Source organism: Salarias fasciatus, chromosome 20 (genome assembly GCF_902148845.1).
Source record: "Salarias fasciatus chromosome 20, fSalaFa1.1, whole genome shotgun sequence".
Taxonomy (NCBI): Eukaryota; Metazoa; Chordata; class Actinopteri; order Blenniiformes; family Blenniidae; genus Salarias; species Salarias fasciatus.
Window position 1 is genome coordinate 32,544,593 of NC_043764.1, and position 13,978 is coordinate 32,558,570.

The 13,978-nt window shown below is 57.5% G+C and overlaps 1 protein-coding gene across 1 annotated transcript; it reads right to left on the minus strand.

Moving 5' to 3' along the window:
• Positions 1–585: 585 nt before the first annotated feature.
• On the minus strand, positions 586–6,405 carry LOC115407480 (ski oncogene). Its single transcript, XM_030117826.1, has 7 exons — positions 6,370–6,405; positions 5,214–5,327; positions 4,794–4,909; positions 4,191–4,501; positions 3,775–4,118; positions 2,081–2,311; positions 586–1,327 (listed from the first exon to the last, which is right to left on the minus strand). The coding sequence occupies exons 1-7, from the start codon at positions 6,403–6,405 to the stop codon at positions 1,097–1,099; spliced, it is 1,383 nt and encodes a 460-aa protein (XP_029973686.1). The 3' UTR covers positions 586–1,096.
• Positions 6,406–13,978: the final 7,573 nt, after the last annotated feature.

Here is a 13,978-nt window from a genome sequence, read left to right on the forward strand (position 1 = left end):
TCGGAACTAGAACCAGAACCAGAACCGGTGCCACAGCTGGAACCAGAACCAGTATGTGTGTGTGTGTGTGTGTGTGTGTGTGTGTGTGTGTGTGTGTGTGTGTGTGTGTGTGAGCTTCATCTTTACACCTGCTCATGTTTCAGTAAAAATGAGGTTCTGTTTTTGTAGGACTGAAAGGAGTCGGCGCCGGGCGGTGTCGTGGATTACAGGGTGCAACGGTTAATCCCGATAAAGTCCAGATTAGAAAACATGAGCGTGTGTGTGAGTGTGTGCACATAGAAAAGAATAGAAATACTTTACAGTACAGCATAAAATATAGTACTGTTTACTGCTGGTCCTCCTCTTGCTCTGATGTGGTCTATCAAGTCCTGGTTCTGCCTGCAGGCGGGTGGAGGAGGGTGGAGCAGGGCCCTGAGGACCTCCTCCTGACAGCAGGCTGGTTCCTGTGATCCAGGTCTGGGTTCTGGGTTCTGGGCCCTGGGTTCTGGGTTCTGGGTCCTGGGTTCTGGGTACTTGGTTCTGGGTTGTGGGCCCTGGGTTCTGGGTTCTGGGTCCTGGGTTCTGGGTACTTGGTTCTGGGTTCTGGGCCCTGGGTTCTGGGTTCTGGGTCCTGGGTACTTGGTTCTGGGTTCTGGGTTCTGGGTTCTGGGTTCTGGGTTCTAGGTTCTGGGTTCTGGGTCCTAGGTTCTGGGTTCTAGGTTCTAGGTTCTGGGTCCTGGGTCCTGGGTTCTGGGTCCTGGGTCCTGGGTTCTGGGTCCTGGGTCCTGGGTTCTGGGTTCGCCCCGCCTACCGCTCAATAGAGAAACTTTCACATCATTGAATGTTTGTGTTCCTTCTCTGAGCAGAGCCAGTCCCCATGGCTCTGCTCTGGGTTTGGGGGAGTGGTTTCATGGCTCCAGGTGGGCTCCAGGCAGAGTCCAGGGGGAGCCCAGGTGGGCTCCAGGTGGGCTCCAGGTGGACTCCAGGTGGGCTCCAGGTGGACTCCAGGTGGACTCCAGGCAGAGTCCAGGTGAAGAACCAGATGGAGTCCAGGTGGAGCAGGGCGGGTGTCGGGTGGTGGACTGCTGTGGGGTCTGGGACGTGAAGCGGCTGCTGGTTAGTTGGCGGGGTCCTTGGCGGGGTCCTTGGCGGGGTCCTTGGCGGGGTCCTTGGCGGGGTCCTTGGGCGTCCCGTCTTTGTTGCCGCCGGCTTTCGGCCACAGCTGCTGCTGCAGCTCCTTCACCACCCTCTCCAGGTGCTCCCGGGCCTCCCGCTCCTGCAGCAGGTCGGCTCTCAGCTGTTCGCGGTCCGCCTCGGCGTGCTGCAGCTTCACCTGCAGGTCCTCGATCTGCAGGGGCGGGAGGGACAGGCTTTAGGGAGGGGTGTGTGTGTGTGTGTGTGTGTGTGTGTGTGTGTGTGTTATTCATCGACGCTGTGTTGGGGACAGGCAGTGTGTGTTCACACACAGCTGCAGCTCAGCCTCCCTCTTGTTTTGTCTCATCTGCATTTCTTCTACTGCCTGCAGGAAGTCAGCGTTTCCCGTTTCCTCCCGGGGGGCGGGGAGGGTGGAGGGGTGGGGTGGGGGGGGGTGGGGGGTGGGGGGGGGTGGGGGGTGAGCGGGGAGGTTGGGGGGGGCAGCGGGGGTTATCACTGTCAGTGACGCGCATTAATGTGAGACTGGAGAAGAGGAAATGAGTTTTTTCCGTCTTCCTGCTGAAACCTTTGGTTCAGACAGGCTCCTCCGGGTCCTGAGCTGCTCTCTGCTTCCACGTGTTTCCACGTGCACTTTCATGTGGACGTCTACTTGTGTGTCTACGTGCACTTCTGTGTGTGTGTGTGTGTATGTCTGTTTCTATGTGTGTTTCTATGTGCGCATCGACGTGCACTTCCATGTTTGCGTCTACATGTACTTCCATGTGTGCCTACACATGCACTTTCACGAGCACTTCTACACGTGTTCCTACGTGCACCTCCATGTGCGCTTCTCCGTGTGCTTCACATGCACTTTCACCTGCATTTCGTTTCGTTTCATTTATGTGCGCTTTACATGCGCTTCTACGTGTGTTTTCACGTGCACGCCCCCTCCTCCAGCCAGACCCACCTGGGCGGAGTACTTGGCGCGGAGCCGCCCGGCCTCGCAGCCCTTGTCGCAGACCCGGAGCTGCCGGGCCTGCTCCAGCTCTCGCTTCAGGCGGATCCGCGACTCGTTGGCCTCCTTCATCTTCTTCTCGCTCTCCGCCCGCAGACGCTCGATCTCCTTCCTCAGGTTGCGCTTGGCCTCCGTCGCCTCCCGTAGCTTCTCCTTCTTGGCCACCCGCAGGAACTCCAGCTCCTTCAGGGAAGAGAGAGGGAGAACATGAAGAACCTTCGAGACTGAGACTGAGACAGAGACTGAGACTGAGACTGAGACAGAGACAGAGACAGAGACAGAGACAGAGACAGAGACAGAGACAGAGACTGAGACTGAGACTGAGACTGAGACTGAGACAGAGACAGAGACAGAGACAGAGACTGAGACTGAGACTGAGACTGAGACTGAGACTGAGACAGAGACAGAGACAGAGACAGAGACTGAGACTGAGACTGAGACTGAGACTGAGACAGAGACAGAGACTGAGACTGAGACTGAGACTGAGACAGAGACAGAGACAGAGACAGAGACTGAGACTGAGACTGAGACTGAGACAGAGACAGAGACTGAGACTGAGACTGAGACTGAGACAGAGACTGAGACAGCTCCTGTCAGACTTTTAGAAGAGTGGCCTCATGGGAGCTGAGACAGGAGTCCGTCCCGTCCCGTCCCGCTCGTCACAGGGAGGAGGCGTCCCGGCGCCGCAGGGTCCGTACGAGCGGAACCCCTGAGCTGGGACGGAAAGCGAAAGTGGAAATCCGCTGCTGGATGTGCTGCTCTGCACCGCTCACCCACACACACTCCTTTGTCTGCACTTTTCTTGTTCTCAGTCCAAGACCAAAAATAAAAATGGAAGTCCGGCCTTCCCCTTCGCAGCAACATCCGCTCTCATTGTTATCAATGCCAGCTCATGAAATCTGCCTCAGATCCTCTCCTGCCGCTCAGTAATTCCTCCGGTGTGAGGAGCTTCAGGAACAGAAGGGCGGCTGACGGTCTGCACGGGGGGCTGAAGAAGGGGAATCCCAGCCCGGAGCCAGACCAGACACCGAGTCCTCCCCAGGATTCCAGAGAGAGGAGACGACTGGCAACGCCAAGCCGTCTGAGGCTCGTTCACATGACAACGGTCTGCCGAGCCGCTGGACACACAGCTGTCCCCGAACGGCTCCGTCCATCTCCATGGAGACAGGGGAGGCTGAGGCTCTCCTCCTGGCCCTGGTCCTGGAACCTGGAACCTGGTCCAGATTCTCCTGGTCCCATTGTTAATGTTTGGAGTGTGTTGGTCTCCGTAGCACCAGCTAGAGGACCAACACAGAACTACATCGTTTTCAGAGTTTCTGCTGTTTCTGTGGAAACGGACATTTTTTTTCAAGAGTGTCAGCACGAAACTTTTCTGGAATGAGAGCGTTGCCGTGGAAATGCAGCCTTGGACACGACCGTCTCGTTTTGGCGTTGTGTTTGATGTGATATTTTTGGCACAGGAGCTCCTGCAGCTGTGTTTTGATGCCTTATCTGTGTGTGTGTTGTGGCTGGTGCCTGCCGGAGGTGTGAGCGGCTGTGCGTGGCCGTCTGCGGCCGTCTGCGGGTGTGCGTGGCCATGCGTGGCTGTCTGCGGGTGTGCGCGGCTGTCTGCGGGTGTGCGTGGCCGTGCGCGGCTGTGAACCCACCTGCTGCAGGCTGCGCTTGGCCTGCAGAGCCGACCCCAGCTTCTCCTCCTGCTTCACCCTCATCTTCACGATCTCGTGGAGGAACTTCTCCTTGGACTCCCTGGAGTCCAGCCCGCTGTCCAGCGCCTGCCTCAGGCTCTCCAGCTCCGACTCCAGCCCCGCCTCCGGGGGCGTCGCCGGGACCGGGACCGTTGCCGGGGCCGTTGCCGGGGCGGGCGCCGCGGTGGGCGGGGCTGCTTCGGCCGGGGCCACGGCGCCGGCGGCGCCCGGAGAGCTCAGGTCTTTGGCCGAGCTGCTGGATGAGGTGAAGGACGGCGAGGACAGGGAGGACAGGGACGAGGTGACTGTGGGGGGGACACCAGAGTCAAACACTGCAGCAGCTCGCCTTCTGCTCACACTGCTCAACCTCCACTTACATTCATCACGGCTCTCCACCTCAATCTCCACCTCCGAGTCCTTGTCCTCCTGAGGCGGCGGCGGCGGCAGCTTGCTGGTGGCGGAGGACGGAGGGCAGGGGGCCTCGGGGGCCGGCCGGGGGGGCTCCTCCACGGCTCGTCTCTTGCGGGGCCTGGAGTTGGGGTGAGCGCCCTCGCCGGGGGGCTCGCCTCCACTGGGGTGGGAGGTGCTGGGGACGGACGGAGACATGGGGGCCACCTTCCCCAGGGGCAGCGGCGCCAGAGCCACGTTCGGCGCCACGGCATTCTCCAGGCTCTTGTAGTTGTAGAAGCTGAAAGAAGAGCGTCGGTTTAACTGCATCCTTCATGAACTAGAGATGAAACACACACACACACACACACACACACTCGCTGGATGGGAGCTCTGGAGTGAAGCGCCTGCAGCTCTTTCCTCCCACTCCAGGAGAAAGTAGGCCAGATCAGCCTCCCTGGCAGCGCCGTGCCGAGTGCCGGGCCGCAGAGTGAGAGTGTGTCAGATGTGTGTGAGCGGCTGGATGTGGGAGGCTGTGGAACATTCAGACTCTTCGGGACCCGCCGGTCCCACGGCGGGCGTCCCGGACTCACCTGTCTCTGAGCATGGCCAGCGGGTGGCCGGGCGGCTCCTTGTCCCCGGCCGGGACGTGAGGGGACCAGGGTCTGAAGGCCGAGGGCCTCTGGCGGGGCTGGATGCAGCTGAGGCCCTGCGAAGCACACAGATCGCACCTTAAGCAGGAGGCAGGGTCCGGGTCCCGCCAGCAGGGCGGAACCCGGACCGCCCGCTGATGGAGCTCATCTCTAAATGACACTGATGTCCACAGGGGACGTCGGGGATGCTGTGGTTCTCTCGGGTTTCACGGCGCTCCGCTGCACGCCTCTCGGTGTCTCCAGTTACAGAAACTCATCCCTCACTCACCACATCTAAATTCACCCAAATCCAAACCCTCCCTCCAGCACTACCGGACCCCTGGGCCCGGCGGCGGCGGCGGCGTCCCGGTCCACACCCACCTTACTGGAGGACAGCGACTGCAGCCAGTCCTGCTGCTTCTCCTTGTCCATCAGCGGAGACTGAGACGCCGGCTCGTCCAGCTTGGACTTCTTCAGCGGGACGGGATCGGACGCCTGCAGACACAGGACAGACACATGAAGACCAGGCTGAGGGCCTCCCTCTGTCCCTCTGTCCCTCTGTCCGTCTGTCCCTCTGTCCGTCTGTCCCTCTCTCCGTCTGTCCCTCTGTCCCTCTGCCAGCACATCACATCACAGCGGCTGGCTCAGAGCCAGCACACTGAAACGTCAATGAAGGGAAGAAGAACCCACAGCTCTGAGTGAGTGTGTGTGTGTGTGTGTGTGTGTGTGTGTGTGTGTTTGTGTCTGACAGGGAGTGCCAGTAAAGGTGCCCGATAGCAGCAAGTGTGTTTAAATTTAGGTGAGCGGTTCACTTTGCGAGTGTGTCTTTCTAGGACCTGCAAACTACCAACTTTACATGCACACACACGCACACACACACACACACACACACACACACACACACACACACACACACACACACACACTCAGAGACAGGCAGGGATCTGTTTCTCGGGCTCTGTGACCTCAGAATCTCCAAGCTGTGGCTGTCACCCCCTGCCTCACACACACACACACACACACACACACACACACACACACACACACACACACACACAGAGTCAGTCTGAGATGCGGGTCTTCTGGCCCTGTCCTTCCTAATGGGCTGCTGATTGGCTGAACTGGTCACATGACTCAGTGTTTCAGTGAGAAGTGAGACCCGGTCTGCCGGAGACGGAGGACAGATACACACAGACCAGCTGACCGGAGTTCCTCTTTGTCACTGGAAGATGAAAACAAGCACAAATCTGTACATTCCTTTTTTCAGTCTGAATGCCGAGGTTTGACCCTGCAGGTCACGTCATTCCAACGCATGGAGGAGGCGGAGCCTCCACTGGAGAACCGCCAAGTCCAGGAGAGTATGCACTGGAACCAGGACCAGGACCAGGACCAAGACCAGCGGGGGGGTCTGGACCATCACACTCACATTCAGTTACCAGCTGGCTGCACACATTCATCCATGTGGATCAGTGGGGAGAGCGACTCAGAGTGTCCCACCATGAGGTGTCTGGGTTTGATCCTGATTCAAGACCATGACCTGGAACTGGTCCCAGAGGAGCCCCAACATCTGCATGGTCACAGCAGAGCAGTGTGCTGCAGAGGCTTACACACACACACACACACACACACATACAGACACACACACACACACACACACACACACACACACACACACACACACACACACACACTCACACACTCACACACACACTCACACACTCGCACACACACTCACACACTCGCACACACACACTCAGCGGTGGATCTGGGCAGAGCCCGGTGCCACGTGCCAGGCGTCGTCTCGTGGAGGACCGGCTGCCAGCACAGCAGCTCTCCGGGATGGAGATCCGGTGGCGGTGGTCTTGGGGGGGGGGGGCTCAGCGATACCGGCAGCTGAGCCGGCGGGGCTTACGGCGGGTGGGAGTGGGGAGGGGTCTGCATGTCTAGATTACCAAGCAGTGAGACAGATATATGAGGCCATATCAGGCGGTCAATTCCTCCGAAAGATTGTGTGGTGGATTTTGAGAGGCCTGGTGGACTGGGTGTGTGTGGGTCTGGTGGTGGTCTCAGGGGTCTGGTGGACTGGGTGTGTGGTGGGTCTCAGGGGTCTGGTGGTGGTCTCAGGGGTCTGGTGGACTGGGTGTGTGTGGTGGGTCTCAGGGGTCTGGTGGTGGTCTCAGGGGTCTGGTGGACTGGGTGTGTGGTGGGTCTCAGGGGTCTGGTGGTGGTCTCAGGGGTCTGGTGGACTGGGTGTGTGTGGTGGGTCTCAGGGGTCTGGTGGTGGTCTCAGGGGTCTGGTGGACTGGGTGTGTGTGGTGGGTCTCAGGGGTCTGGTGGCCCCCCTCCGGGTGGCAGTGAGGCGATGTGGGGTCAGGACGGAGGCCTTGGGGTGAGCAGATGTTGGGGTGGGACCGAGATACAGACAGTTCCTGCTGAGTCAGCATAACACGCACTGCCGTGGCCGTGGCGGTTCACTTGACTAAGGATCGACCGATATGGCTTTTTTAGAGCCAATGCCGATGCCAATTATTGGTACTTATGGAAACCGATAACCGATATGTAGAACCGATATTTATCTGCAGTAAAACTGAACAATTTGGCATCAAAATGTAGCTGTGGGTGGGGCATTGTTCCACAGCCCAGAGTAGTGACTTCAGGCAGAGACAGAGACGGCTGTATGCATGATCCAAAGAGCACGTTTTTAAATAAATGTATTTTATTGGCTATTGGTGGAAAAAAAGGCCGACGCCGATTATTAGAAAAAGGCCCAATATCGGCCGATGTTATCGGCCAGGCCGATAATTGGTCGATCCTTACACTTAACGAGCGAAAAGGTCTCTGGTTAGAATCCCAGAGGCAAAAGGTTGAGTTTTTGGTCCCAAAAGTCCATCTCTAGACCAGCGAGCTGTCGAGGACAGCCGGACAGCAGTCTGACGGAACGTTGGGTTCAGTATGTTGAGAAGAGAAACCAGAGACCCTCCTGAGCGACCCCAGAGGGGTTCAAACCAGGGTCCCTGACAGGCCAGTGCAGCGTCTAAACAGATTTCCACACAGACACACTGCGAGCCTGACCGAGACCCGACGGGCCGGCTGAAAATCCAGCTGAGCGACAGGAGTGCTGGAGTGCGTGCAGAGAGCGGAGCACTCCGCTGCACACCCCTCTATGACCTGGTGTGGGTTACAGCACAGACAGGAAGTCACACTTCTAAGATAAGGCCTTGTGATACGCCGCGCTGTGCTAAGACACGCTCAGACGGCGTGGCCTCCGACAGGAATACCCCTCCATATGAGCAAGTGTCAGCCAGCAGCGCGGCGGCGTGCAGCTCGGCGGGGGGGGGGGGGGGGGGGGGGGGGGGGGGGGGGGGGGGCACGTGTCTGAGGCCGGTGAATGTGGGTGAATGCATCTGCTGCCTTGGCTGAGAGTGTGTGTTTGTGGTGGAGACAGGATGGGTGGAGTGAGAACAGGCTTCTCGGTTCGAGACCGTCTGCGCCTTCTGAAAATCCTCAGTTTCACTTCCTGTGTGAGCGAGTGAGCGAGCGAGCGAGAGCCATCGCTGGTGGCCGCTGCCAGACAGCAGACTGTGAGGGTTTTTTTTAGACAATGAGGGTGAGAGATCTTATCGAGGCTGAGCCTCGGTGAAACCACATCCCTGCTCCACTAACCGGCCCCTCTGCTCAGACTGCAGGGTTTCTGGGACGGAGAAGAAATCAATTAGCTTCACTGCGTCGCTCATGCTAAATACAATCGATTGAATGTGCATTAGACCGTGGCACGACACATTTCCACCGCAGAGGCGGAGTGCAGACACAGAGACAAGCTACAGCGGGGAGGGGAAGTGAAACTTCTGGAAATGATGAGCTTTCTTACACTTTTACTATGATGACCTTTGGGCAGGAGAACCCTTCTGACTGCAGAAGGCCTTGGGCTCTGCCCAGGTTCTGCTTCAGGCGTCACCAGAACACTTCGGCTGTAGCGTTGACAGTCTCTATGTGTGATTCATTCAACTACACCGTTTTTACCAGAGACGTTGGCGAGTTCATGGAGCCTGAGAACCCTCCAGCCATTCATGAACTGATCAAGCGAAGTGTGGAAAGCTTCCAAACCAAACCCGGCGCTGTGAGAAGAAGCGATGGGAGTCGATGGAAGACGGAGTTACTGACGGGTGAGTTGTTACAGAAACAGACGTTCCAGCAGTCAGAAAATCAACATCTGGAAGAAAGAGCTGAACTGTAACATGGTGGAGAACGTTCTGTAATGACTCTCTCTGAAAACTGATCTGGAAAGAAGCTGAGGTGAAACTGCCACACACGACTTTTCCAGTTATGGTTCAGAGACCAACGGCAGGAGAGCCGAGATGAGTCACAAGAAGAAGCCTCAACAAATCCAGGCAGATCCGAAGAAAGCCGTTCAGATGACAGACCGCCTAACATACAATCTGACACTGACACAGTCTGTCGTTCCCCCGCCCCCCCCACCCCGTCCTGTGCCACTCCCTCCCCATCGCCACCGCCCGCCGCCCTGTTTGTCTGAGAGCATTTCCTGTGTCACAGATCACAGCAAGTCCTCTGCAAGCAAGACAGACTGCAGCAGACGGAAGCTTCCAGCAGGTCAGAGGAACTGAGAGAGCACCAGCACAGCACCAGCACAACAGCCGTACAACAGCCCCAACACAACAGCCGTACAACAGCCGTACAACAGCACCAGCACAACAGCCGTACAACAGCCATACAACAGCAGTACAACAGCACCAACACAACAGCCATACAACAGCAGTACAACAGCACCAGCACAACAGCCGTACAACAGCCGTACAACAGCACCAGCACAACAGCCGTACAACAGCCATACAACAGCACCAGCACAACAGCACCAACACAACTGCCATACAACAGCCATACAACAGCACCAGCACAACAGCCGTACAACAGCCATACAACAGCACCAACACAACAGCCATACAACAGCCATATAACAGCACCAGCACAACAGCCGTACAACAGCCATACAACAGCACCAGCACAACAGCCGTACAACAGCCATACAACAGCACCAACACAACAGCCGTACAACAGCCATACAACAGCACCAACACAACAGCCGTACAACAGCCATACAACAGCACCAGCACAACAGCCGTACAACAGCCATACAACAGCACCAGCACAACAGCCGTACAACAGCCATACAACAGCACCAACACAACAGCCATACAACAGCCATACAACAGCACCAGCACAACAGCCGTACAACAGCCATACAACAGCACCAGCACAACAGCCGTACAACAGCCATACAACAGCACTAACACAACAGCCATACAACAGCCATACAACAGCACCAGCACAACAGCTGTACAACAGCCGTACAACAGCATTACAACAGCAGTACAACAGCACCAGCACAACAGCCGTAAAACAGCCGTACAACAGCACCAGCACAACAGCCATACAACAGCACCAGCACAACAGCTGTACAACAGCTGTACAACAGCATTACAACAGCCGTACAACAGCACCAGCACAACAGCCGTACAATATCAGTACAACAGCAGTACAACAGCAGCACAATGGTATAACAGCAGTACAACAGCAGCAAAACAGCAATACAACGTAAGGACAACGTCAGTACAACAGTACAACAGCAGTACAGTGTTAGTATGTCAGTACAACAGCACAACCTCAGTACAACAGAAGAACAACAGCAGTACAATGTCACTACAACACCAGTACAACAGTAGTACAACAGCAGTACAACATCAGGAACAACCCACAACCCATGTGGAGGGACGATCTCTGTCCAAACAGTCATCTTTCTACAGTAGGATCCAGTGCAGGCCAGCTGGACTGTCCACAGAGGACACACCGATACCGTTAGCTCAGTGCTAACTCAGGCTAGCATGCAGGACAAAGCCAAGGCGTGTTTCAATCTGCAGACGGCCACGACTGAGCTCAGGTGTGTGATTTGTCTCGGAGCTAGGCTGAGTCTCAGAAAGTCAAGCCAGAGGAGACATTTGCTGAACTTATAGTAAACTCTTAGAACCTTCCGGTACGTCCCAGAACACAGAGGAGGAGCGTGATGTTTGTCAGACTCAGAAATGTCTGCAGGAAGAAGCTGACAGTGAAACACCGCCTGTGGTGGTATGGCGCTAAACTGGTTAGCGAACCCGCAGCCCCGCCAGGCCCACCGCTCGCTCTGCAGCCGCACCCTGCCTCTGACCTGCCTCTGGCCTCTCTGCATGGCTGGCTGAGGGGCCCCGGCGGTGGAGGGAGGGGCCCTTCCTGCAGGCGGAGGCGGTGGAGGCGCTCCACCTCGCACAACCGCAGAGCAACACACCGTCCACACAAACAGGTGTCAGACAACACCGGTCTCTACTGCTTCTGCACGCACGCACGCACACAGACACACACACACAGACACACACACACACACACACACACACACACACACACACACAGTCAGACTAGCTCTTCGGAGCTGAGCAGGAAAACTGTTCTCAACACCTCTCGCCATTAATTTCGCAGTCACAACCAGAGTGTGTGTGCACGTGCGCGTGCATGTCTGTCTCTCTGTGTGTCCCCAGGTCTTCAGAGACTCGGAGAACACCGTTTCCCTCCCCTCCTCGCAGCGTATTGTCCTCACATGCCAACTACACTGTGTTCAGCGTTTCTGCTGTTTCTACGGAAACAAACATTCTGAAACATGCGATGCAAACGCAGAAGTTTTGGGAAACAAAAATGCAAAAAAGAAAGGCAGTCATGTGAGAGGGGCCTCAGTGGGAACATCGGTTTGTTGTCTACATGTTCGAAGCATGACGTTCACCACGTTGCAGGCATTAACCCGCCCAGCTCCATGTCTCACTGCACAAACACGCCCTTTCCAGGCTGATTCATTACACAGAGGTGTTTGCATTAAAAGTCTTTTTTGTCCACTGGTGGAAACAAATAGCTTGTTTCTTAAAAGACGCAGGAGGAGGCCAAAGAGCAGAGCGCTGTCTGTGAACGGATCCCAGTGAAGAAACGGCAGCGAGCGACTGTTTGGAGCTCAAATCAGCAACAAGCTCAAGAGCGACCACGGAGATTCACACATGCACACGCACACGCACAAGCGCACACACACACACACACACACACACACACACACACACACACACACACACACACACACACACACACACACACACACACACACACACACACAGATAAAGGAAAGGGAAGAGGTTTGGGAAGGAGCAGGCTCTGCGGATCCTCCTGCCAGATTTGCTTTGGCATGTCTTGCCGTGGGAATGGCGAGCTCTCTCTGGCCCGCCGAGGAGATGGAAAGCTACGGGAAAAAAATGTGGGATGCGGATGGGGGAGGCGGAGGGAGTGGGAGGGTAAGTAAATACAGCTGGAGGTTTCCTCGCCTTTTCCTTTTCCATGGCTTCCTCTGCTGGGATCGGTTGGTAGCATTAGCATTAGCATTAGCATTAGCATTAGCATTAGCATTAGCATGCTGGAGCAGGGGAAAGACGGAGGGGGTCAGGAAAAACAACCCTGAGCGATCTGATCTGTGAAGAATGAAACTCTGCAGCTTCCCTTCCAGACGGCGTCCAACACGCTCATCAAGAGAGTGGATGTGGAGGTCTGAGAGTCAGCCAGCCAGCCTGGCCCTGCTCCGCCTCACTCTGCTCCGCTTCACCTGCTCCACCTCACCCTGCTCCCTGCTCCGCCTCACTCTGCTCCGCCTCACTCTGCTCCGCCTCACCCTGCTCCGCCTCACCCTGCTCCGCCTCACCCTGCTCCCTGCTCCGCCTCACTCTGCTCCGCCTCACCCTGCTCCGCCTCACCCTGCTCCCTGCTCCGCCTCACCCTGCTCCCTGCTCCGCCTCACTCTGCTCCGCCTCACCCTGCTCCCTGTTCCGCCTCACTCTGCTCCGCCTCACCCCGACTCTCTGCTCCGCCTCACTCTGCTCCGCCTCACCCTGCTCCGCCTCACCCTGCTCTCTGCTCTACCTCACCCTGCTCCCTGCTCCGCCTCACTCTGCTCCGCCTCACCCTGCTCACTGCCCCGCCTCACCCTGCTCCACCTCACTCTGCTCCGCCTCACCCTGCTCCGCCTCACCCTGCTCCGCCTCACTCTGCTCCGCCTTACCCTGCTCCACCTCACCCTGCTCCGCCTCACCCTGCTCCGCCTCACCCTGCTCCGCCTCACCCTGCTCTCTGCTCTACCTCACCCTGCTCCCTGCTCCGCCTCACCCTGCTCCGCCTCACTCTGCTCCGCCTCACCCTGCTCCGCCTCACCCTGCTCTCTGCTCTACCTCACCCTGCTCCCTGCTCCGCCTCACCCTGCTCCGCCTCACTCTGCTCCGCCTCACCCTGCTCCGCCTCACCCTGCTCTCTGCTCTACCTCACCCTGCTCCCTGCTCCGCCTCACCCTGCTCCGCCTCACTCTGCTCCGCCTCACCCTGCTCCGCCTCACCCTGCTCTCTGCTCTACCTCACCCTGCTCCGTGCTCCGCCTCACCCTGCTCCGTGCTCCGCCTCACCCTGCTCCGCCTCACCCTGCTCCGCCTCACTCTGCTCCGCCTCACCCTGCTCCGCCTCACCCTGCTCTCTGCTCTACCTCACCCTGCTCCGTGCTCCGCCTCACTCTGCTCCGCCTCACTCTGCTCCGCCTCACCCTGCTCTCTGCTCCGCCTCACCCTGCCCCGCCTCACCCTGCCCCGCCTCACCCTGCTCCGCCTCACCCTGCTCCGCCTCACTCTGCTCTCGGCTCCGCCTCACCCTGCCCCGCCTCACTCTGCTCTCGGCTCCGCCTCTCCAATGAAGGACTGACTCTTCAGGTTGGCTGCTGGGAGCCCAAGAATTTCGGCGTTTACAGCCTCATAAAGTGGCGTTGTGGTTGGGAGAAGGTTGTAAGGGGAGCAAATGGGGGTGTGTGTGTGTGTGGGGGGGGGGGGGGGGGGGGGGGGGGGGGGGGGGGGGGCGGGGGGGGCAACAGAGCCCAGGAATGTGCTGATGGCTCTTTTCATTGCAGCGGTGCAAAAAAAGGTGCCCTGTTTTTAAAGGAGGCCAGATGTGAATTATGGGTAATGAGGGGAGGACTGCATGTATGTGTGTGTGTGTGTGTGTGTGTGTGTGTGTGTGTGTGTGTGTGTGTGTGTGTGT

Bases quoted from the DNA above. Each gene is read 5' to 3' on its own strand.
- LOC115407480 (XM_030117826.1), bottom strand. From the start codon at position 6,405: ATGCAGATGTTGGGGCTCCTCTGGGACCAGTTCCAG. The intron at 5,328-6,369 runs GTCATGGTCTTG...CTGTGTCTGCAG, and splicing joins TCCTCTGGGACCAGTTCCAG to GCGTCCGATCCCGTCCCGCT. The intron at 4,502-4,793 runs GTGAGTCCGGGA...CTCTTCTTTCAG, and splicing joins CTGGCCATGCTCAGAGACAG to CTTCTACAACTACAAGAGCC.